Genomic DNA, 25,992 nt, shown 5'->3' with positions numbered 1-25,992 from the left:
AGTCTATAAGAACCTCTGGAATATGTACATTCACTATTCCAGTGTTTTTCTCCAAAATTATTCACAAGGAGGATAAAATCCTGCCACTAGCTAGAAATTATGGAGAATTATTAGATCATCTAGGGACATCTCAATCTAATATATTTCCTGAAAGTACATTTTCAGTTACTTTTCCAGACTCTTTTACAAGTCTTAGAAATTAGATAACCACCAGCTTTCTTCTGAAGATTAATCCCCATCCGAGAATGAACGCAATGGATCAAAACACACCACTGTGACAAGCCATTTAAAAAAAAAAAAAAAATTATCAGCAGTCAATAACAACAGGCTACTGGCTGACCTGATAACTAACCTAAAATCAAACACACTCCAAAAGCTCCAGGAGAAGGTCTTATACGGTGGTAAGCAAAAACTCCAGAGTCTTCTTCACTGGGCTGCCATAAACATGCTGGCAACCTACTTAATCTCTCTAGATCTCTGCTCCATATCTTTGGAACATAGGTGATACCTTCCTTCACTGGGGTGGAAAAGGATAAAGTCCATCTGCTGTGAAACATTCAGTCACTAGCAGGAGGACTAACCATGACAAAATGTCAGGGAAAAGGACTTGAAACAGTTACTATCCATTATACACATACTTACATAATGAACATAGCAATAAAATCCACATATGAATGTACAAAAATTCAAACTGTCCAGCTTTGCCCAGAATTATGCCAGACAAGAACTCTGCATTAACGTGTACATTGCCAGAGCTCAACAGTCTTCTGCAAAAAGCCATGCCTTAACCTCTTTACCCTGTACTGAGACAGGCACAGACTGTGGTGACTTATTTAAGCATCTAAGCGGTTTGTATTCATTCTTACATCAAATATATCACTTTTGTCACTTTTATGTTTTTTTCTTTAATTATCAGTGTAACATTTGCAGAAAAACAGTCCTGCAAAAGTAAATAATTTCCTCATCTAAGCAACAAATTAGATGGTTATGAGGAGTGAGGATTTATATGTCCAGAAAGCCATGATTATCATATGAGCTCCATTTTTAGGACAAATCCCAAGATGTTCTGACATGAAAAACAGAAGTCATGGAAATACAGAAACAAAAGTCTTGTGGTATTGTTTTGTACCAAAATAGATATTTCTATTTTTAGGGAAAAAAAAAACCAAACCAAATGTACTGCTGAACTGTGACTGGTCTGGAAAAGGGAGTTCCCTGACTATATAAGATTTATCAACCTCACCCAAAATAAAGCAAGTGGGGTTGGTCGTTTTTAAAATCCGTTAGGACCAAGTGACCCTGTTAAGGGAGTTAAAGTTTATTCTAGTCTCTTCTGTTGTCCTGAAGCTCCCATTTTATCTTTGTCACTTCTACAGTCTAGTCTTTCACAAGAACCTCTGAATCCAAGCTTTAAGTCCCCTTCCTACCCCACACACTTTTCTGAGTATGTCTGAGGGACCCGCACTCACACATACTGGAAAAGGGCTTCCTGCACTCTGTGCACTGCACAGAAACAGCCTCAACGCCCCTGAAAAACTTGGGATGAGACAAAGGATGCCATACACAATCCCGTATGTCAGAAGTTTACTCTTCAGGAAATCAGTGATTGAAAGTAGTGTCATAATATACGGCTGAGAAAATGAAAAAAAAGAAATAGTACACTTTCCTTCTAGATATTACAACTGTGTCTGGTAAGAAAAGAGGGGAGATCAGCAACTGCACTGGGCTACAAAGAACCAGTGTTCCAGGTGTTAAAAACATTCACTTTTCAGGACCTGGAACACAATCATACACGGCACTCCCAAGAGCAGCCAAAATGCACATGCTGTCTTGGGTCAGTGTTGAGCAAAAGCCTGCACTGAAATTCATGAAACCACTTTGGGCAACACAGTGAAATCAAAAGGCATGGATGTTCAAACCGCAGCTCCATCTTCCTCCGAGCACTACATACAGCATTCCTTTGTACAGCTTTGGCTGCAAGCCCACTGGTTTCACCACTGAATGCTGAGACGCGCTGTAAAGCTTTTGTCTTTGTGGAAGTACATTGAGAAAGTGCCTGAAAAGTGCCAGCACACGTCTGAAATGCCACCAGCCTGTACCATCTTAAAATCACATGCAGCATTAAGAAAAGATTGATAATTAAGACACAAATAAAACAGCTCTAACAAACCCAATTTCATAAAGGAAATAAATTTATAACTAATGCAATCTTTCTCCTTTCATGATGACCAAATACGGTACACTGGATCAGCTTTCAGCTCTCAGCAAGGCTGGGGGAAGGGGAAAGACTCGTTTAACAGTTGGTCCCATTTAGTCATACAAAGCTGGAAGGAGGCAAAAGGGTAATAATTTAGCAATGCAGAAACTCCAAAGACCTAGAAAAGCATGGCAGCCTCCAGAGATGGGGTTTGCCAAAAGGCTATTTTGGGGACGCATAGGGCTACAAAGCTGCTATTAAGCTTCAATCCTTAAAATAAGCCCATAAACTCAGAAAATATTTATCTGGAAGGGTGGCAGCCCAATAAAAGTTTTATGAATGTTTTAAAACTGCCCTGTCAAGGGGCTAGCTGCTCAGTCACCTCCCTCCCTCCTGAAAAACAACACACGCAAGAAAGCGGGCCCGTGTGTCAGGTTTTTATGACAGGGCAGCCTGAAAAATGGCTCCGCGACTCCTGCACCCCTTCACGAAGCCAGCAGAGCACGCACGCCTCCCCGTCTCTCCCGCCGCCGCGGAGCGGGGCCCTACCACAGCCTTCCCTCCGCTACCGCAGGAGACGGGCATCTCTAAGCCATCACCTGCCTCTACCCATTTTCTCCGAGATCTTTTTCTCCTCCCTGTTAGCTATCACCTGTTGGGGAAGGGGAAAAAAAATAAATCAGTATACATAAACAAGGGACACCATGGGGAAATACAAAACCAATCTAGTTTTAAAGTTCATATTTCTAAAAGCATCTTGGATCCAGAGGTCGTAAGAACATATTGTTCATGCTCCTCAAATGAACCGGTCACTGTTAATTTGGCACTGGCTTACGGAGATGGACAGCAGGCCAAGTGTAAAGGGACAAGAAAAGTCCATTTTGGACTTCCATACATCCCATTTTTTGTTAACACTTAAGGCTTAAGAGGAAAATCATCCTGAAGGCATGCAAAGGCAGTGAATTTAAGTAAAAGAACATAAAATTCATTTATGAAACTCTGTGTGAAGCTTGGAAATTACAGACAGAAGAGGGATGCTGCTTCTCCCTCCTGCCACACGTTTTTTCCTTTCCTATCTCCCCTCCATCACCAAGTATAAAACTCCACACAAGGTTTAGCCAAAGGAAGCTTGGCGCCTTCCTCAAAATCCAGGGGGGGAATAATCACAGGCAGCAAAATCAAAATGGGATGGAAGATAAGAGCCAGTGACAAGCAAAAAACTGTTTGCAGCCAACCAGACTCTCACTGCTCACAGGCAGAATTGCTTCCACAATACTCACGTCCGACTATTAAGAACAACTTTCAGAAAAATGAACTTCAATTTGTTCACAGTCATTCCACTCTTCCTAGGCAACGCCAGCCTACGTGGCTCATTTAAGTTTTTTTTTCTCCCCCAAGTAAAATGTATACAGACTTAAAACCAACACAAAACCCCCAACCAAAAATACCCCACCCTCGTGGCAGAACAGAGCCACCCACTCTTGAAGGCCGAGGGTCTGACACTCGCTCGTGCAATGGAACACACGCAACTCCCGCGGAGCCAGCGGTGGAGATGTGAGGCTGTGGCCAGTCCAGGGGATGGTTGGCAAGACAGATGTTTCCTGTCACCAGTGTCACGTTTGCGTTGTTACAGTTGTTTTTTTTTTTTTAAATGTATTGTGTTACTCCATCTATCTTAGTGAATTGTCCATCTTGTAAAATTCTTGTAATTACGTTATTTTCTTCTTGTTATCTGCATTATCTAAAATTATTTATACTATTATAATCTTGGTTTCAAACACTGGTTATAAACTTTGTTGGAACAGTTATTAGATGGGGACTTATATACATACAGACTAGTAAATTATAATGAATAATTTACTTTACAACTGCTCTGAAATGCTGTAACATGATTTTGTTTCCCCAACACACTTCTCTAGCAAAAGGAAAAAAAGACTAGATGAACAAGATCCAATCTGCCTTCCCCTGGGATCTCAAAGCAGCAATTTTCCTGAAGATGGCACAACACTGTCCTGTATTCGAAGCCTTCTTGGCCACTTCTTTCTGGGGGAGCGAAGCAGTTGCTGAGCCAGAGTTTGGCAGGAGTAAGTGCTCTGTTAGATTAAGTTTCAGCATAATGTTCTTGATAGGAATCGGAGCACCGTCCCTAAAGTGCAACGGGAGGGTAAAACGCCAACCATCAAGACAGATGGTTTGTTTTTATTTTTACAGAGATTTTCTAAACCTCAACTTTCACCTCTTAGCCCCCTCCCCCTCCTGTTCTCAGTCACCTCCAATAGCCCATCTGTCTGCTTCATTTAATAGAAACCTATATTTCCTAGCTAATGGATGCATTTGGCTACGAAGATAATCTCTTGGTGTTCGCTTCAGTTGTCACATTCCTGTTATCATATTAATACTGATTAAATACAAACCCCAACATTTAAGTCAGACCCCACACATTATTTAAAAGCGACAAGATGTTCATATTTTGGCACTGTGAAACCTCAGCCAGCATGGAAGTGGCCTCCCCTTCCCCTCTGAACACCTTGCCTTTCAGCTGGGATGCCACCCATATGGATTTTTACAGGACAGGATACTTCAACAGCGCCGTCCTATTTGAGACCACCAGGCAAAGTTCAGGTTTCCTGAAAAGCTCTAAGGACTGGTACAAACCTAGCCCAAGAAAACTATGATATTGCAGGTCAAGCAGCATGATGCTGGGGGTTACAAGACAGGAAGGGTCAGTACAGATCTTAGTGCTCTTAGGAACGGCCAGTGGCAATTCACAGCCCGCATTTGTGCCTCGGTTTCCTCCATCTGTATGCAAGGATATTTCACAAGCTGTGATGTAGGTGTGCAGCTACTTTATTAATCTCTGTTTGGGTCTGCATGGCTACAGACTGGAGGTGCTGCAGAAAAATGAAATACAAATCGCCAGACATCAAATCAGCAAAAACTAATTCAACAAATTCTGGGATTTAAGCCAACTTCATAACATGTCACATTTTAAAAGCAGCTAGTCACACGCGTGATAAAGCACACTTCTAACCCTGAGCAAAGTTGTCCTCAAATTCCAGAACAACTCCACTCATCAGAACTACACTGCAACAAGACCAGATACATTTGCACTGTTCCTTTCTCACTTCTCATGCAACCATCACCAGCCCCTGTGGAGGAGGAAGGCTGGGATATGATAGCCATGGAAATGAACCTCATGAGACACGTTCTAACTCACAGTATTGTTCAACATGTAGCCATCACTAATTTTTAAATAAAAATTATTAACATGGCTATTTATTTATTCAGGGTTTATCCTATTCAATTTAATAGACTACCACTGCCATTCAATAGAAGCACAAATTAGTAAGAACTAACCTCAAAGTTCTGGAGAAATTCATCATGTATGTCACTGATTTTTCAAAACTGCAATTCAACAAGAGCCTAAGCTACATGTACTAGTCACCTTTGTGTGCAAATGTCAAGTCTGAGAATGGAAGCACAGTAATTAGTTACATACACTACACATGCAAATTATTTATGAGTTACTGAAGACAGACCCAGTGTTCCAACCACTCTGATTACATCCATCTTTCCTAGAGACTAGGTACGAGCTGCAGACACTCCACTCAGCCGGTACCTTTCCTAAAAAGGGATGCGACACGTCCTGAGCAACTTTGGAGTGGATGAGGTTATACCATGGTCAGGAAAGCTCCCCTGGGATGTCAAGAAGGCTAACCTAACCTTCTGAGATCCGTATAAACAAACAACTGAACATGGAGAGCCTTGAACCGAGGGACTGCTGTTTACCTAACCCCTGAACTGCAAAAGACATCAATCCCTGCCTTATTAAAGAAATGCGTACGCTAGCCAGGCATGCCTGCTTGATCAGCTCTCTCCCGTTCACAGCTTCTCTGGGGTCGGAGGAAGTTCCAACAGGCCCCGTTCCATAAATAAAATCCTCCTGGCTGGCGATAACTAAATTGTATTAAGACTGGCTCAGACAGCTTCAATTAGAAATAATCAGCAGGGGTGGACTGAAATACCCTCCATCAATTTGCTTACAGCTGGTCTTTTCCTCCTTTTCCATCCCAAACCAATGCTAACTACCTGGTTCAACGAAAGTAGCAGGGAATCCATAACATGCTTCCACTTACTATATGTGTAATCCATATGTTTATGTGTGTCCTGAAATCAAAACCACATCTAATATAAGAATAAAAGCTTTAAGTACAGAGAGAATCAACAGGTCTTTAACAGGAGATTCCCAACCATCAGCAAAACCAGGAAACGTCAGGCTCTGAATAACACAGACCCTTCCCCCATGTTTCAGCATTTCTCTCTCTCCTTAATTATCCTAAAAGCAACCATTTGTGTATATTACAAATCCATCCTTTCTTTATGAAAATTAGAGAAAGTAAGGTTATTCAACCAAACTCATTTGCAAAACTTTACAGCACAGTCTCCTTACAAGTATCAGTATTTTTTCCTGTAAGATTTTGAGCTTTAATAAAGACGTTTAAAATCTGTTGTTAATCTACGTATAATTTTTTCCAAATGCCAAATAAAATTGATTTTTTTTTTCCCTGTGCTTTTAAGAAAAAAGTTCTAAATGAGAATCACTCCTGCTTTTGCTCCAGCATACATTTACCCTGAAACCTAATCATATATTTAAGAGTAAACACTGGTGAAACGCATGATGATCAACCGGACAGAAATAGTCAAGTCATTCTATTTTCACAGGTGTGAGAAATTAATTTGATTTTTCATAGGGATAAATTGGCAAATATTAAAAGACATACACATTTTAGGATTTTCTCCAAAAACTTTCATTTCTATTTAGCCTTAATATGGCTTAGTCAATGGAAAAGGGTTCTTAAAATACTCAATTACTTTTAAAAGGAAGAGCGACTCAAGACAGAGCCTGGGTCATTAAACCCAAGCTTAAGTTTCACTTAAAGTAAAAAAATAAAAATGCTGATAATTTACTGAATAAGTCAATCTTGCTCTGAATGTGCACAATTTCAAAATGGAAAAATAAAAAACACAACTAAAACCAATTGCATTATGTCCTCAAACTACTTACTTAGAGCATAACAAGGAAAATATGAACAAAAACTAGGGAAAAAAGTCAGGGATTGGGGAACCAGGCATCAATTTCCACATGAACTCCAGAGGGACTATAATCTTCCTACATCTTCTGAGGAGGTACTTGTGAGAACACTCGATTGTAATGAGCCATGAAAAGAAAATCCTCAGTTCATGATTTTTTTCAGCAGGAACTTGCATTCTTTAGCACATTTTCAGTCCTTGAAAACGTCTTCTTTCTCTCGTGCCTGCCGTGTTACCTGGCACACACTGCTTGGCACAGCCCATGTTACCATTGTGCTAGCTTGAAAAGATAATTCATCGCAATCATAAAGAAAACAAATGCATATTCTTCGTGTTATATTCATATTATAATACCAATCCTGATGAGCTGATACTTTAGGAACGCACAGGCAAACAGTCCCTTGCCTAACACATCCATACATTAACTGGTCAAATTAGAAAGAGGGAATGTTGTTATTCTTTCACAGACAGAAAAGTGAGAAGGTAAACAAATGCATTCAGAAGTAAATATGTACCTGGCAGCAAAACCATGTACTGAATTAAAAATCCCCAGGTGCACAGCAAAAGACTGTACCATACAAACAATGTTCTTCATTTATATACAAAGAGACAGTTTAGGATGAAACAACAAAGTAATTGAAGGGATGGCACAGGTCCATTTTCTTGGTTCAGGGTTCTGTACTTGTTAATACATTTACTTTATAAAAAACAAAAAGCAGCTGAGGCTGCTCAGGGTTGTGTGGGCAAGGATGGTTGGCAGAGGAAGGGGCTGTAAGAGTAAGAAAAGGTAAACGGCCAAACAGAGACAGAATTGAGCGGAGAGGGGAGAGGAGAGAGAGATTAGGGTAAGACATTGGAAAAATGAAACCGGGTAGCTCATCAGTTGTAACAGGGAAGAACAGGTTCTCCGAATGACCGAATTGTCTTGATTTCCTACCTTGGAATAGTTGGAGGGGATGAGGGGGAAAGGGGTGGGGGGAATTGAGGACTCAGAGGTTTAAAAAACTATTACGATAAAACCCACAGCACAAAAGTATGCAATATGGAATTTCTGTGATTGAAGTAACAATCTCAGATATTAGACGAAAGAGTTTTCTAAGCAGGATGGTGGTTTTCTCTACTTTACCTATAACTTTCATTCCAGGTATTAAGTACTTTAAAAGTATTTTCTGCAGCTTTTTGTACTGCAATAATACTGTAGTTACAGGCAGGAAATGCTTTTGTTGCTTATGTATAATATTATACAAAATCATGTTACAGCAGTCCCCCTCCCTATCAAAACAGGTCTATTGAAGCTCCAGTTATTTCCTATTCTTTATTAAACACTGAAATCCCTTTGTGAAAACACAAACCAAAGACTGCTTTACACAGACTTCCTTGAAATCAATGCACACTATGAAGAACAACTATTTTTTTGTCCCAAAACTCAAAACACAGATCAGCCTCTCAAGGTTAACGTCCTTGTCACACGACAGTTCTCATATCCACTAAGCTCTGGCCACTGTTGTAAGTCAGTACTTCAAATAGCCTACAATTTGCAAACCACAAAGGTCTATGCCTCCAGGAAGCCCCCATGGTGTATGTTTTTACTCAGACTTCAAAAAGATACCAGAACAAACACTGGTGGAAAGGAAAGGTGAAAGACCCAAGGGATGAACGATCAAAATCAAGTAAATAAGCACAAATAGTTTACAGAAAGGGAGAGAAATTTCATTGCAAGAGGCCAATCTGAATGCATGAGCTACTCTTGTGGAGACATTTAATAAGATCAAAGTTAAATTACGTAAAGGTTTGGAACATAGATATTTTCCACCCAAATACTGCAAAGCCATGAGTGAGGACTGTAACAAAGATGGCAGCATCCCATTTAGCACACAATAAAGCAGAAATAAAGATGATGGAAGTAATTCCTTCTTTGGTATTGTATAAACAAACTACAGACCTGGGAACACAACCTAGATCTCATGGCTTCCACCTCCTTACTCTACATAAAAAAGTAAGAAGGCTCTTGGAGAAAGCTGCCCACTAGGACAGAGTGAGTTCCTCATGAACAGCTCACCCTGAAATCCCATGCTCCAGCTGTGCACAGAGTACTTCACAGTCATCTCTCACCAAAACGAGTAGCCCTTCAAAATAAAACTCCACCTTAAAATAAAGAAGTAGAGGCAGCAATTATAAAACATGCAAGTCCCCAGTTTTTCGGAGCATTTAATGATCACTTCAAAAATACCATGTTTTGGCAGTTCAGTCCTGTAACTAAATCCACAGGGATCCTCTGAATCCCTCACATTTAACTGCACTGACATCAACTAAGTCCTTAGCAAGAAAAGGGCTTTTCCTTCCCAGAAGGACAGCACTTAACTGATAGAAATTTTTACCGGACATATATATTTTGCTACTCTTCAGAAGAAAGTGTACTTGGTCCCTTCAGTATTTTTTTTAGGGCACACACTGAAGCATCCCAAACCTGTAGAGGAAAGTATAAGGGTTCTTATGTTGAAATACACGAGAATTAAATAAAAAAATTGAGATTCCCATTTGCTCTAGGAGATAAGGTATTACAGGATTATTATTTTTTTGGTTGCTCAGCCAAACCGTATAGACACATAATAAAAAACACTGTTAACTATATTCTTTCTCAAGAAAAAAAAAAAAAAGAAATGTTTTCACACTTGAAATTACACCAAGAGTGTATTGAATTTGCAAAATGAAACACCTAAAAAGGACAACAAAAAAACCAAACAGAAGGCAGCATGCATCCTGCTCTTGTGTGCAGGATGTGTAGTACACTAAACTTCTGTAGTATTTCATGGAAGTAAGAGTGATCGTATTGTTCTATGCCATGTTCTAATCCAAACTGTTTGCAATTTCAGCAGCATAAATCCAGTGAAGTCAAAATTAAACGCAGAATTTGGCCTGTAAGGAACAGGTTATCTGCTCTGTAGTGACTGTAGCAAGGCATCTCCACTTAAAGTGAAAAATATCTTAAATGACAATGCAGCAAAAATTTTAAAACTTGAATATAGTTCTATTCTGCAGTTGTATGTTTATGGAACCTTGCAACTATCACGTATGCAAAATAGGGTAGGATCACTTTTATACGGGAAATACACTTGTTAATTTCCCCATTTTGAATATTTAATTTTGCCACCCACCAACATGGTTCTTTCCCCCGCCTTTTTCCTTCAAAAAGGTATCCTACAGTAAAAACCCCATTCAACAAAGGATTTCCTAAGCACGTTAGGCAAGGCTCGTGACAGCCCGACAGGGGCAGTTTACACAACAGCAATATGAAGCCGAAAGATATTAGATAATTTGGAAGAGGTCACCGGATAAGTTAGTCGTGATGTGATGGCAAGTATGAGCTCAGAACACCGCAGCCTGCTCAGTTACATCAATTACATCCTGCCAGTGATCAAGACTGTGCAATAGGGTCCAAGTAGCTTATAGTTGCTGTCGTAATTATTCAAAATTCGGCAAAGCAGCAGCCCGAAATACATAAGATACTTCTTTTCTTCCAGGGAATGCAACTTTCCACAATAACTACATTCCCCCAAAATAACAAAGCCTGGATTAACTGGAAAGACTTATGACCACAAGAGACCCTAGACAGAAGTAAGGTTATAATATGCAGCAGCACTACCAGCTCTCAGTTTTACCACAAATCTCAAGATAAGTGCACTTCTTTTGAAATCCCAGATCTTAAAAACATGCAACTGAGTGCAAATCTCAGTTTGTTTAATTTATGTATCTAGCTCTTGTGGCTTAGGAGAATCTTACATATATGTCCTGAGTTTATCTAAGAAAAGAAACAATCTTTACAGAATTTTTTTAAATAAAAGAAAAATCATTCTTTGGGGGCTTACCATTGTGAGTACTTTGGACAGCTGACTACCAATGTCACTGCCAACTGAAATAACAACTGTTCAGTTTCAAAATACTTGTAAAAACTCACAACCAAGCTCTGCTCTCCCCACACTATCAGAGCCACATTTTTACCCTCAAATTAAGATAAATTATAGCATCTTTCTGTTTTCAACAGGGATCAGAAACTTAACTTTAGGATACTAGCAGAGCGATTGCTGTTCTTAGAGGAAAAAAGGAAGCTGTTAATTAGCACACACTTGGAAAAGACTATTTTGGCAGCTAAATTCTCTACAGCCTCCATCCGCAGAGGGCAATCTCGAGCACAGAGCTAGAGTGGATTTAGCCTTCAGCCCTTCCTTTCAAGAGCTCACAATGTAACTACACTAGAGCATCCAGAGGTCAGAAACAAATCCCCTCTACCCTGCACGCCCCTACAGCAGCCTGAAACTGCTGGCAGAAATACTGGAGGGCAAAATAAGCTGTTACTGGCATAAGACTTCAGAGACCAAGAAAGATGGGCAGGGGGAACAGCAGCAGTAGCAGACTGGAATAAAGAACAGAAGCAGATGGGAGAGAGGTAAGAGCATTAGCTGAAACTAGTCAAAGTGCAGTGGGGCTTGACGGTGATTGGAAGCTATTATTAAGAGAAGAAAATGTAAGTGATCTTCAGGTGGGGGTTTGGGGGATTTTTTTTTTTTTTTTCCTTCCCTCCCAAGTGGTAGAGGTTCTGTAGAAGTAAAGATACCCATGTTATGGTCAAACAAATCCCACCTGCTGGAATTATTTCTCTTTTCTTAACAGGATTTTTTTTTTCCTTAAATCGCACAAGTAATTAATTTCATATTTGCAGCAGGACTCCAATGGAGTGCAAAAAATAAAGAAGCTGATTACTCACCAAGGAGAACAAAATAGTACAGGACAACACATCAATTACAAAGCATCACCCAAAACCAGCAATATTTTCCTCATGTGTGTCAGTGTGGGGAATGCAATCACGTAATTGGAGCTGGTATCAGGATGCATCTGCACAACAGAGAGCTAATTAAGATATTCTTTTTTATATTCAAAAATTTTAAATGCTTAACTTCATCACCTTAATACTCTTGTCTTTTCAAAGTAATTTTCTTTAGATTGAGGCAGTGCCTACATCCTTACTGCTTTCACAATACAAACAAAAAGCTCACAAAAACATGCTTTACAGAGTAGAAGTAATAGAAATAATCACCTAAGCACAAACACAAAAGCCAGCAAAGCCCAGAGTTAAAGCCGGGTTTGCTTTAACGCTAAGCTCACACTATTGCAAGTATAAGGTGCTTTGCTCTTCAGGGTAGGAAGAAGGGTTCAGTACACATCGCTTTTTACCACCATTTAACAACCGGTCAGAGAGCAATACGACTTTTTCCTGAAGACCACCCATAGCTTCAAGGGGAGTGCAATGGTCATTGGTGTATGTGATGAGTAGGGAAGAAACACAGATTACATCATATGGTGTAGGACCATCAATGGTCCTTCCATTGCATTAATGACACTTTCCTGCAGCTCCTCTTGCACAGACATAAAAAGGGTGTGTGGGAGGGGAAAAAAAAAAGGTTCCACCTCATTCTTTTCAATTACCCAGAAGACCACTGTGTAGCCTATATTGTACCCAACACAAGGGCTTACACAGGAGCTGGACCTTTTTCTTCCCCAGAAGCACTCAAACACTGCTATGTCACCTGGTCTCTGATAATTTATCATCCGTCTCTGCCTGATCCCAGAAGAGCAAGCTGCTGAACAGACACTCCAACGGCAACTTGATATCCAAAGAAGAGTCTTAACCTCCCACGGGCACACCATCTATCTACTCTAGTGTGCAATGACCGGCTGCCTCTGAAAAGAATCTTACAATCAACACATCGCCCTTCAAAGTTCTAAGTTTAGAGACTTAGTCCTGCAATTCTGTCATTACAGTCAAGACCAGGAACTACTGATACTAACATGAATGAGGCAGCCAGCCAGTTAATAAATTAACACTTCCTTGACTTCTGTTTTCATTCAGAAGGAATGTGCACAAATCTTGACTTTGATCCCACAAAAAGAACACTCTAAGGTCAATAAATCTGGATATTCAGCTCCAAAGGTCAATATGGGCTTACAGGATGCCACCACTTAAAAGATAAGTTTGATTCCTTCAGGCCAACCTTTCTGAATAAACGCAATACAAACTCCTAGCTCCTATGTGGTCACCAGGACTTTCACATCGCCACGGTTTAATCCGCTCAAGAGGGGATCATACAGGGAAGTGATGCTTCCCTGGCAACAACCCTCTCCCAGCCTCTGTCCATACCACACTAGCCAACTTTCACAAAAAGGAGAGAAGGAGATTTATGCTTGAAGTACCCCTTAAGGATTTTAGGTTTTGTTTGTTTTAGAGAGTAGGGGAAGAGAGACTGTGAAAGAACAAGCAGAGCTAATCTCCAGCTTTTAAATAAAACACAGCTACACAGATTTCTTTGCCCTTGGGCTTTTGTTTTTCCTCTTGACTGAAATCCTGCTCAGCCTCACCTGATACTGACAGGGATGGCAACCCACCAGACCCTTGCAGCCAACAATTTTTTATTTTCTTTTATTAAAAGAGGAGCCAGGCTGGGCAAATATGGACACTAAATGTGCCTAAATTTCATTTGGCCTAAGAGAAGATGATTATCCTATTTTAATGCAACACAAGCAAAGAATTCCAAATGTCAAGATCTCCCACAAAAAAGTATGCTGCTTAGTGACAGGATGTTTAATTATTCTCAGTGCAATGAAAAGATTTAGACTGCCCCATTCATGCTGATGTCAGTAAGGAGTGCCCTCCGAATTACAAAGCTGGCAATATGACATCTATCTACAGGCAACTATTTAGAGCTTGTCTCCTACAGTTGTTTAAAAAAACCCCTGTAACTAATATTCCACAAATGCCAGCTATGTTGGTGTGTGGAGAGCTACCTGACGAAAGCGAGACACCCCTTGAATAATAATTAAAAGGAAAAAAAAAAATCAAAAAAAGAACACAATTAAGATATTTCTGAAGGGGGAAGTTACAGAAAACAATGTGATACACAAATTATTTTCCTGTTGCGTTTTTCCATCTTTGCATAACTCTAATTTCCCTCATACTATTTAACCTCTATTCAACTTCCTTGCTAAGTGGAGTGCTAAAAAATAAATTATTTGAATCCCACTTTTAAACTCACAATTTTTAACTGGAATTGAAATTACGCAGAGTAGTGCTGTTCACCCACAGGTCTTACATCAAAGCGTTCCCACTATGTCATCAACCACTTTGCAAGCCAATGCGGGATCCCATCCAATGAAAAAAGTATGTGGCAAAATATAAAAACACCAAACCACAAAGACACACCATCTCCACAATACACTAAGGGGGCAACACATATTCAGCATTTCTACCCTTAATTTCACACATAAGAATACAAGAGACACTCAAGAATAAGGGACATTGGTTAATTCTTACCACTTTGTGTCATCTTATACCAACAGTGCAGGATCCCAGAGACATTGTGTCCCCTGAACCAGGGAGCACATCCGTGCTATTACTTCAGAACAGACTTTTATGGCACATTCAACCCCTCTATCACGACAAGCGGTGGAAACAGTGAAAACAGACTTGCCCTCTCATATGCAATAACACTTACAAATGCAAGGCAAAAAGTTACTGGCAACAAAAGACAAGGTCACAAACAAGTTTGTCTTCACCTGTTGTAAGAAACCTAAAACTACTATTATCCTGTACAGGTAAAAAGAACAGCAAAGTGAAAAAGCTCGTATTCTAATATTCTCATTTGTATCTCTTCTTATTACATTTATCTCTTCTTTTATTACATTTAAATTTGCTCAGTTCAGAAATGTGTTCAGCTGTTATGAGTGTTAGATATGCACTGCTTCTTTCGCATTAAGAAATAAGGTAGCTTTTAACTCATCTCACATATAGCAATTTTTACTCTATCGAGTCAAAAAGAGAAGAAAAGAATTGCAGTCAAACACACCGCAGTGCCTTAGAAAGGACAAACACTTTACTAGCAACTACACAATAAAGGCAGACAGAAAGGAAAGTATAGGCATAGGAAACTATGCCCGAGATATCACATATGCTCCAATTAGATTTAAAAAGTCGCTACATTTTACAATAATTAAGCGCAAGACAAATGCAACATGCCAAAACCAATGAAATGGGCATATCTAGAGCCAATCTTTTAAAACATGTCGTGAGACACAACAACAGATCATGATTTTGCAAACCAAGCAGAGTTGTACAGGGTCAATTCTTGGGTGAGAGACAGTTAAACAAAATCCACAATTAGCACTAAGTTATTCAAACGATTCAGTGAACTTTCCTCTCAATTTCTTATCAACTGGCATGACATTCCTAGGTACAACGTATGTTGAAATAAGTATTTTCCAAAGACTGTTATTGTTAGCTTTTGTCTTCTTTAGAATAAGACACTTAGACATACAGTTCCTGCCTCCCCAAACTTGTTCTTGATTTCAAAGGTGAACAATACCTTTCACTCATTTACCTTGACTATATAATGCAGTGTTCCCATTTACAGCTAAAACAGCTGCCACATATCACCCACCTCAGCAAGAAGCACTTCATCAGTAGCTCGCTTGCTCATACACACACACTAGCATAACTTGCAAAGCACTGTAGTTTAAATTGCCTTTCAAATCCCGTTTGTTTTTCAAGCAGCTTGTTAAACTAAGCAAAACTCTCTTGTGAGTTTAGAGATTATGTCCCCCTTTTTATGTATTTGATCATACAACCAGCCTGTAAAGTAAGCATCATCCTGTTGATTAACACGCCTTGAAACTTTTTCCTCGCTTAAAACAAACAGCTCCACAACCTAGCCCTACAGAATAGCAGATGTGCCAGCAAATACTTTTTTTTTTTTAAACTAGATGCTGCTGCAAACAGTCTAGAAAGTAGGTTATATCTTGTCATTCAAGCAATAAAAGCATGCCTGAACACAAAAACAGAAACGAGATGAAAAATACATTGTCCTTCTACTTTCCACCATCCCGCTGCCTGTCCATTTTACCCTGACACAAGCACTAGCAAACATCCAGGCAAACTACTTAAGTACTCTCAAAACGGAACTACATCTTCTTCCTCTGCAAAGATGACCTGGCAGCACCAGAAATCTCTGCTAACTAACATCTCTCAATAGTCAAGTTACACTTTGCTTTATTTCATGTTATTAGCTTTACTTCTACCTCCTTGGACCACCCTAAGGGATTCTTCTCCATTACGTTCTTCAAATACTTGCAGATAATCATATCTCCCACTTAGACATCGTTTAGCCAAGTTTCATGCATTTCTTTTCATCTTCTTTTCCTCATAAATCAATCCCTTCAGCCTCTCCAGTATTCTTACTGCTCTTTCCTGTATTTCTTCCAAATTGCTGACATCTTTCAGCGACTGAGGAACTTCCAATTGCATGCCGTACTCTAGATATGTTTTTTGTACTCTAAAGAAAGATAATTAAGCCTTTTCAAGAAATATTAATGCTCCAAGTCTGGAATAAATCTAAATCCGAGATTTCTTCTTTCCCACCCGCCCCAAATGGATAGTCATTATCCCCATTTCACAGAGCAGAAGAGCAGAGCAAAGTATCTGAATTATTGCTGCACACAAGCAGTGCCAGAATAAGAAACAGATCCGTGTTCTGCCATTCCCAGTCATGAGGTCTGCCAAGTTTCAGCCCACAGATGACGTAAGACAACGTTCCCCGTCTGTGAGCTATAGGCAAACTACAGAACAACACTTGGGGAGCCCAACACTTGCTCGCGTGAGCAGGCACAGTGCTGGAGGGTGTTGGCACCAGCGGAACCATCTAATACCCTACAACGTGCCATGGTCTACTATTACCTTAAGTAATCAGGACACAAGTCTCTGATACATCTATCTGATTTTTATTGCCATATAGAGGCTTGTTTCTAAAACCAGCCCTTAGCTATCATCAGGTTAACTACCCAAACAAGCTATCGATTCCAGAGGTTAAGACTGGTTTTAAATACGAGAGGACTGACTGACTGCCAGCCTAAGGCAGTCCAAGGCAGTTTTCAACTTTCACATTTCCTTCCCCTCCCTCCTGGCTCCCCGATACATTTGTGAAGGAATCATGGGTAAATAACTCTAGAAAAATCAAAAATAGCTCTTCACAAAAGAAATCTGTAAGAGAGGCTATACAAGGGGAGGCAAGGCTGAAGAATGGGGGGGAAGGGAGAGAAGAGTCTGATCAGTTAAATTTAACAAAAAAAAAAAAAAAAACACCAAACCAAAACTAAAAAACCCGCAAACAGGATGCAGACACATTAAAAAAGCAACACTGACCTAACAAAGGAATGTGAACTGCAGTTGACTTAAACAGCATCACAGCAATAGCCCTCCCCCTACGCACAAATCTCTGCAACTCTTAAAGACACAGGTTTTTAGACCCTTCCAAATTCTGTGGGCTTTTGCCTCGTTAGCTACACTTTGTTTGATACTCTTAGCTTGAGCTAATTTAGCTTATTGCCTCTTCTTTCCACAGAGCAAGAGTACCCAAATTTGACCCAGACTAAAGAAAACTAAGTTGTATTATTCTGCCTACCTTAGAGAGGTATTGAATTCTAGTACTCTACTACATATTCTTCTCATTGAAAGAACAAACTATAAAGGAGCCTCTGTTTCACAGCCTTCTGTTAAACATCAGAAGAGTATAACCAAGATTAGATAATGAACGCCTTGGTGAAAGGTATCATTTATTCTCACTAACTCAATATACAGAGCAAAAAGCAATTTTCTAAATCTGTGTACGATTTTCTTAATGTAACTGCTGGTTCACAATTATAGCTCCTGCTTACATCCACAATGGTGACAAAGACTCCTTATTAGGCTTCTCCCCATCCCATGAAGAACCATTTCCTCCATTCAAAATGTGGAAATGGCAACATAAATGCCATCCTCCTGCTGTTCTTCTCTTTCATCATATTTTTGCCTCCACGAGATAAAAGCTACTAAGAACACTACATTTTTAAGAAAGATATCATCTTGATTTTCAGCTTGAACCCTTTTCAGTGTTAAGGTCATTTACACATCATTTCACCATCTACCTAAAGGTATCTATCTCAGTGAATGCTTAAAAGCTTTTCTATAATAGAAAATGCAAAACATATCTGGTGCAACTTCTTTCTTTAAATATACATTGTGCTTGCTAATTAGGCTCTCAGACCTGTTTGCAAAGTTTAGCATTTGGTGACAAAACTGGAATTAGAGCTAGGATAGAATACAGGAGGTTTTTTGTCTAGTCAGAAATTCTTATCTTGTGATAGAAAGAAGAAAGGAAATTTGTTGAGGATCAAAATTAGTGCATTTGCATCAAGCCTTAAGTAAAATGGAAAATAGTCCATCTTCAGCAAGAAATCAGGAAATTTCAGTTTTCTCTGTAGATCAATCACTATGTGATTGTTTGCTGTCATATAACACCATGATTTCTTTTCTCCACTTGTACAACAGAAGTAATCTCTCTCATGTCCCTAAAGAGAGTGGAGGATTAACTAGTGACAAATGGGCTGAAGACACTACAGAAATACAAAGTACTCCTAGTATCCTTAAAATCTTATCCCATAATCTGAGTTAAATGCAGCACCTATTATTGCCTTTTGAAAAGGCTCAAAATAACTTTCCTACCTTAAAAGAAGGAGAAAAAAAAACCAGTAATGACACTTATAAACTCTAGCACCCTTCATTCCTCATGTTTTAACCTAAGGAGGCATAAATCCTTGCTGTAATTCACCAAGGATGAAAAATAGTAATATATAATATCATAAAACCAGGAGACACAAGCAATAAAAAAAACCTCTCAAGAACTCCAAAACTCATTCATCAAGCAGTTTTTGCTTGAAGGCAAGTTAGGTAATAACATGCATAACAGAGCCGATTTAAGGAACTTGCATTGACTATACTAGGTTTAATAAGCAGCTACAGGTAAAAATGATTGCAGGTTTATTTTCCTTTATTTGTTCAGAAGGGCCCTGATGCAAATCATACGTACATTAAGAGAGGAGAGATTTCCACAAACCTTTCTGGGCAAAGCATGATTTCGATGTTACTGACACTTAACAAGAAGTCAGTCTGAGACCGGAGTTTATTGACACAGGAGATGTGGCTTCAGGCCATTCAGTCTCATAATGTAAGTCACAGCCGCCATCATTTAATTAGAAGAGGCACAATCCACCAAATCATCAGTGGTCCAACTGAGTATGAGCCGATTTCAAAACTTCAGGAGACTATCAGCAACATTCAGACTTGCAATATGGAAAGATCCTCTACACTTGACATAGGTAACTAAAAGAGGGTAGATTCAGACTAGATATAAGGAAGAAATTTTTTTACAATGAAGGTGGTGAAACACTGGAACAGGTGGCCCAGAGAGGTGGTAGATGTCCCATCCCTGGAAATGTTGGTTGGAGGGGGCTCTGAGCAACCTGTTCTAGTTGAAGATGTCCCTGCTCACTGCAGGGGGGTTGGACTAGATGACCTTTAAAGGTCCCTTCCAACCCAAACTATTCTATGATTCTATGGTTAGTATTTGTTAGCTGATAAGCACCTACCTGGAATTCGGATTTTAAATTTGCCACTTTGTCCAAAACCACCATCTATTATTCCATCTTCTCCTGTAGATAGTTTGACTTTTAGACCCACGAAAATCTGGATGTTTGTTTCCTTTTTGAACAACGAACGGCCAATCACACTATAATCATCCATCACCTGCAAAAGAAATAGGGCTTCATGAGCCTACAATCTGAAGTGACAAGAAAAATTATACCTATGAGATACATTAAGTTTGGTGACTTCTACCACCCTACCCTTGGAAAACCATTCACCCCCAAATAAACAAAACTCTAGACAAGTCATCTAAGCTACTGAGTTTAAGGCAATTTGTGCCTAAAACCATAGAAGACTATGTGAATTAATATATTTCTGCTTTCACCTCCTTTCTACTAATACAGGAAGAACAAAACCTGCATCAGAACATGCTTTAAAGATCAGTTAATTAAAATGTCTTTTCTGCTTTGAATCCTTTCCATGAAAGTCACTTAAGTACCTATGCTCACAAAAAGTTTATTCCATTACTTACCCTACAGCTAAGTACATGATCACCTACATAAACATTCTCTGTCTCTTATCTTCAGAACTGTACTCCAACAGCTACATTTCCAAAGAAATGACAGAATTACTCAGTTTCTAAATAGAGCCTTTTAAATATTCACCTTTACATACACATTGATTTGTTAAACTAAAAGCCTTTTGACCATTGCATCCAATTTTAATTTCAAGGTTTGTAACCCAGTGGGAAGAACCATTCCAAGTTGAATTCTTAATTAAGCTATCAGGAACAAGAGGCAGCAAGGTTGGTGGGTAAGGCAAGATAAACAACCCTCCCTTAGGCATTACAAAGTATAAGGTGCAGTCAAGTGAGCCTAATCCTGTAGGTGTGAATATCCTTGTATACCTAACGCCTGGAGTTACTCTACCTCATAGCCACAGCAAGAACATTTATTTACTTATCAGAAGAAATAAGGGGATATTACTTAAATCTTTTCAAGATTTTTTTTTTTTTTTTGGTGGCAAAAGTTGCAGCTCTTCTTCATATCTTGGGAGCAATTTTTAGATAAACATAAGGGCTTCAAAGACCGAAGTGACTTAGAATGGTAAAGAATTATAACCAATTTTGAACACTCCCCTTTATTCAGTTTAAATGATGACTCAAAAGTATTGCAGATTTATTAAGCTACTCTCCTTCCCCGAAGCCCCTTCCATGAACAGTAGTGAATATACAGACTCAAATCCCCAGCATTTTTGTTTATTATTTTGTTACATATGTATGCCTCTATTTTAATGCCAATCTCAGTATGGCAGTAAATATAGCATCAGAAATCTAATTTTTGTTTTGTTTTAAATGGGGTTTACTCGCTCAGCTATAAACAGCCTTGAAAGGGCTGCATGCAGGATGAGAAATGTCTACAGCCCTTCTTCCTTCTTTCACATGCAGATGACAACAGTACAGGCAGCTCCACTCCCAGCTGAGTGCAGGGTCAAGGCTGTAGGAGTAGCAGTCAGATGTCTCAACAACATTCTCTGCCAGAACATCCAACTCCTCATCTTTTCCCAAAAGGTCACGTTTCTGGTTTTTCGGTGTGTCTGTCCTCTCCCACCCCCCCAACAAACACTGCTTCAAAATAGCTTGTGAATCATTAATGGTGGTATCACTGCTTGGCAACCTCTGGCTTAAATTTAAAACTGAATAATGTCTTTTACTAGAGCCATTGATAGGAGGTGCTGGTAGAGGGGGAAGTAAGCTTTCAGGCACACTTGCCTTTCTTCAGGTCTGAAATAGAAGACTAGCAGAAAAAGAAGCTGTTAATTCCAACCTGAAGAAGCACTTACATTCTCAAAACCTTCTTCATTTTTCCAGTTGCATTAGCTGGTGAAATAAAAATATTAGTTCTTCCTATAAATCTTTTATTCCCAAAACAAGAATTTCAAAACTGAACATCCCTCTCCTCCACCGCTGGCTACATGCTTCTTATCCTTGTGTTTGAAATACAGACAGTCTCTTACACTCCAGTAAGAATCTTCCATATATCTACTATTTATGTAGTTATCCCCCCAAAATGCCACAGGAAGCCAACTTTAAAGACAGCATAAACATCTTTTATTTTTCCAAGAGCACTTCAAAGTTATCTTTAACTTAATTAAAAATGGAATTACAGGATGAGCAATCATACCAGGCTAGCATGGTTCAGTTTAGAGCCTCCCCAGCAAGGCTGTCAGACAAAAAACTCAGAATGATTTCTGTGAACAAGTGTTACAGGCATCACGTACCTGTGAGTAAACTGGTAATGATAACCTACAATTAAGGGTTATAACCACAACAAAATCTACCACCCTTTAGGCATGCCATATTTACTTAATACCTTTTGATTTTAAAACCCCCCATCTTTTACAAATAAAAGTGCTTTTTAGGGTCTTGCTCCTAACCACACAGTTTAGTAAAGTAACCGAGGGCTCCAGCTGCGCTGTCACTTCCACTCCAATGGTCAACTTGTTAAAAAATCCCTCCTTTAGCTGACTGATATGTCCTGCCCGTATCACCATTATTCCTTGGGCATCTCTACAGGCCATTAGAAAAACAACCACTTTGGCGGTGCTGAGATAATACGTGATCAGTGACTTGCCTGAATGGCTATTTTGGAATAAAACCTTTATGAGCCGAAGTCTCAGTCTCATACACTAAATACTATACATCCCATCCTGTGTCATCTGTCCCCCCCAGTTAGCCTATCACCAACTTATCCCTGAAGACTAAATAATGAGAGAATGCCTGATGTAACAAAACCCAAGATAAGTCATCAGTCTTTGCAGTAAAATAAATAGGTGAAGGAGAGAGAATTGCTACGAAGGAAACCTCATTTTCTCAACCTTAAGACCATTTTATGAAAATAAAAGAAAAATTAAATTTTTGGTTTAGTCTTGCTTTGTAAAAAGCCACAGAAATGCACACTGTTCTCTCCAACTGAAACTCAACACTTCCAATTACTTTACCAGCAATTTACCTCCAATCGCTGGATTTTAAGTTAATCCCCTTTGAGTTCTCAGAACATCTACAATGGCAATCACTTTGCCTATTAGCTGAACAGCCTTTTGGGACATCTTTCTGCTTTTCTCTCAAACACTCTTTTTTTTGTTATAAAATATTATTAACTTAAAAAGCCAAATGCCGCAAAGACAGTAAGGGATACACAGTCTGCTCTGAAGCAGCAGCAAGGGGCCTAGCAATGAGGGCAGACTAATTTTATTAACTTCAGGGAAACTTCAAAAAGCTTTAGGGCTTTAATGCCAGACAGAGACGACCCCAAAAGTCAGTTTAAGTGCTGCATAAACAAAGGATTAGGGCAAGAAAAAGCTGAAGGCTCCTTGCATTTCTTGTTTATATTGTCATATGACCTAGTGGGAGTGGGAGAGGGCTGCCTCTCTGACTTTAATCCCCCATGGTGTACAGTGGCGTTTCAGTTCACTGACCTACATTACGATAATATTTTTTTAAATTTATGGGCAGAGGTGCAGCATCAAACTCACTTAAGGACTTTAAAAAAAGAAAAGGGGTGGGGAGGGGGGGAGAAATACCCAGAAGAGAAAAATTTTCTGGCTGGTATAGTCTCCCCCTCTCACTTAGGTTAGATCAGCAGCTTAGAAAGGGATTTCAAGTTCAAAGGGAACGTCTCTGTTACTCTTGTTTTATGGCTTAGACCAGAGGACACAATAGCACTGAGTTTATGAAATATCCCTTCCCACTTGGCTTTTGTGTTTGCAGGAGAAAAGTAAACAGCACTTTATAACCATAGGTGAAGTATGAGCATCTCTGGCACATAACACTTTTGCTAATACCAAGAAGTTCACAGAAAAAATTAACCACCTCATACTCCCCATCTAAGCAGTACTCACGCTACTCTATATTGTTTGCAAAACCACAGTTAATGTTACATGTGTTGGCATTCAGTGCAAACCATAGTATAATTCCAAAGAAAAATAACTCTGCGATTTCCCTTTGAGCAGCGGTAGCAAGCTATACTGTCCAGCCTGTTAAACCACTCTCATTTTTAAGATAACTTAGAAATTGCTATCATCTGAACAGCCTCTCAAACAATCCATCACACACATTTTGAGAGTAAGTAACTCCATGTCTTAACATATCTGTAGAAAAAAAAGTAAGGCGATCAGAACAGAAACACACAGGAAGAAACAAAGCAATACCAGAATGAGATGGGAAATAAGAAAAGGTTTGAGACACAGAAAGTAAAAGCATTAGAATCATAGAATCATAGAATCATTAAGGTTGGAAAAGACCTCTAAGATCATCAAGTCCAACCGTTAACCCAACACCACCGTGCCCACTAAACCATGTCCCTAAGCGCCTCATCTACACGTCTTTCAAATACTTCCAGGGATGGCGACTCCACCACTTCCCTGGGCAGCCTGTTCCAAGGCCTGACCACTCTTTCAGTAAAGAAGTTTTTCCTAATGTCCAGTCTAAACCTCCCTTGGCGCAACTTGAGGCCATTTCCTCTCGTCCTATCGCTGGTTACTTGGGAGAAGAGACCGACCCCCACCTCGCTACAACCTCCTTTCAGGTAGTTGTAGAGCGCGATGAGGTCTCCCCTCAGCCTCTTCTTCTCCAGGCTAAACAGCCCCAGTTCCCTCAGCCGCTCCTCGTAAGACTTGTGCTCCAGACCCTTCACCAGCTTCGTTGCCCTTCTCTGGACACGCTCCAGCACCTCAGTGTCCTTCTTGTAGTGAGGGGCCCAAAACTGAACACAGTATTCGAGGTGCGGCCTCACCAGTGCCGAGTACAAGGGCACGATCACCACCCTACTCCTGCTGGCCACACTATTTCTGATATTGAATATTAAACACTACAAAGAGACACAGAGAGGGAAAGAACAACCTTTTCTGATTTAATCTAAAATTATATGGTTTTAAATAGAAATAAAACAATTTTTTAAAAAAGGATAAAACAGGTCTGAGGATTACTCTCACCAAACTGAAAAATGTCCCGTTGAAACTAAAGCAGAAAACAACAGGAGGGGAAAAAGAACAAAAAAGAACCTATGACTAACACTGAAAATACAAAGTATTTTTATTACTTTTTTGTACTTTAGAAAAAGTACACTTGAGACATCTTCATCATGATACTGACAGCCCATTTATTTCTAGAAAACAGTTTCGAGCACTTTTCCATTTCTGTGTCAGAAATGGGAATATTTTGGAGGCTGCAAATTCCTGTTCTCCTCTTTCTAAAATGTGGCTTCATGCATTGAGAAAATGACGGTACATGAGGCTGCAAAAAAAGAGTGAAGGAGAAAGAAACTGAGAGGATTTCACTGACAATTGGGTTTGAAGCTTTTTTGATTCTCCAAATACTGGTCTAGCTTTTAGTTTGTTACTGAGAACTAGGTGAACGACTTGATACAAAGAAAGAAAGATTTGGTCAGCCACGTCGTTTCCTCAAGAGCTTACATCAGCATGAAAGTATTAAAGGCTTTTCTCTCTGCAATTCCCTCCAGCACTAGAAGCTTTCGGTTGTGTGCCAGGCTCTAAAAACCACCTTCTCACCATAGTCCAAGCAAACAAACTAAACTTCTGCCTTTGAACATCCATCCAGGAGGAAGGAACGGAGATGAAGAGGTCATCTCCTTCAGTACCTCATGTCTTATTGGTGCTGTTTTAATAGAGCAAGAAGCCATCACACAGACATCTCCACATATCCGCTAACTTTGGTTTTCACATCTTTGTCCCACCTCTCCCCAGCCTATGTTTCTTGTATCCAAGAAACATCTTCCTTTCTCTGCCCTTCTCTTCCTTTCTCAGTAAAGGCACGATTGCATTTGAGAATTTCTAACATGCAGCCATAAACGCCTTTCCCTTTGCTGAGCATTTTGCCATCACTATAACCTGGTTAAAACAAGTGCAGGAGTGAAAAAGGAACCTTTAGTATTGACTCAGGATAATGAGTAAGAACTGTATAACCAGACCGGTTTAGATTTTAAAAGCTCTACACATAGCAATCAGTGTTCTCCAGGCACGCACAGGGTACAAACAGGGCACTAACTTCATTATACACCTTTATAGTGCAAGTTTCCTTCACCTCTATTTAAAGTTTAGAAGGGCTGAATCCCAAAAAACCACAGGCACTAAATTCCTGACACAGACTAGTTAAGAACACATTCATTTTACCAAGTGAGAAGAAACT

General features: G+C 39.6%; 1 protein-coding gene across 1 annotated transcript in view; it reads right to left on the bottom strand.

The window, feature by feature from the left end:
- The window catches only part of EEFSEC (eukaryotic elongation factor, selenocysteine-tRNA-specific), a 94,174-nt gene that overhangs the window by 21,304 nt on the left and 46,878 nt on the right, over positions 1 to 25,992 (bottom strand). Inside the window, exon 6 of the mRNA XM_009581464.1 lies at positions 19,793 to 19,949. Within this exon, the coding sequence (XP_009579759.1) occupies positions 19,793 to 19,949 (157 nt within the window). The remainder of the gene's footprint in view (positions 1 to 19,792; positions 19,950 to 25,992) is intronic.

The sequence above is a fragment of the Fulmarus glacialis genome, unplaced genomic scaffold (genome assembly GCF_000690835.1).
Source record: "Fulmarus glacialis isolate BGI_N327 unplaced genomic scaffold, ASM69083v1 scaffold6287, whole genome shotgun sequence".
Lineage (NCBI taxonomy): Eukaryota > Metazoa > Chordata > Aves > Procellariiformes > Procellariidae > Fulmarus > Fulmarus glacialis.
The sequence above is the reverse complement of the archived record's forward strand: the minus strand, read 5'-3'. Positions and strand labels throughout refer to the sequence as shown.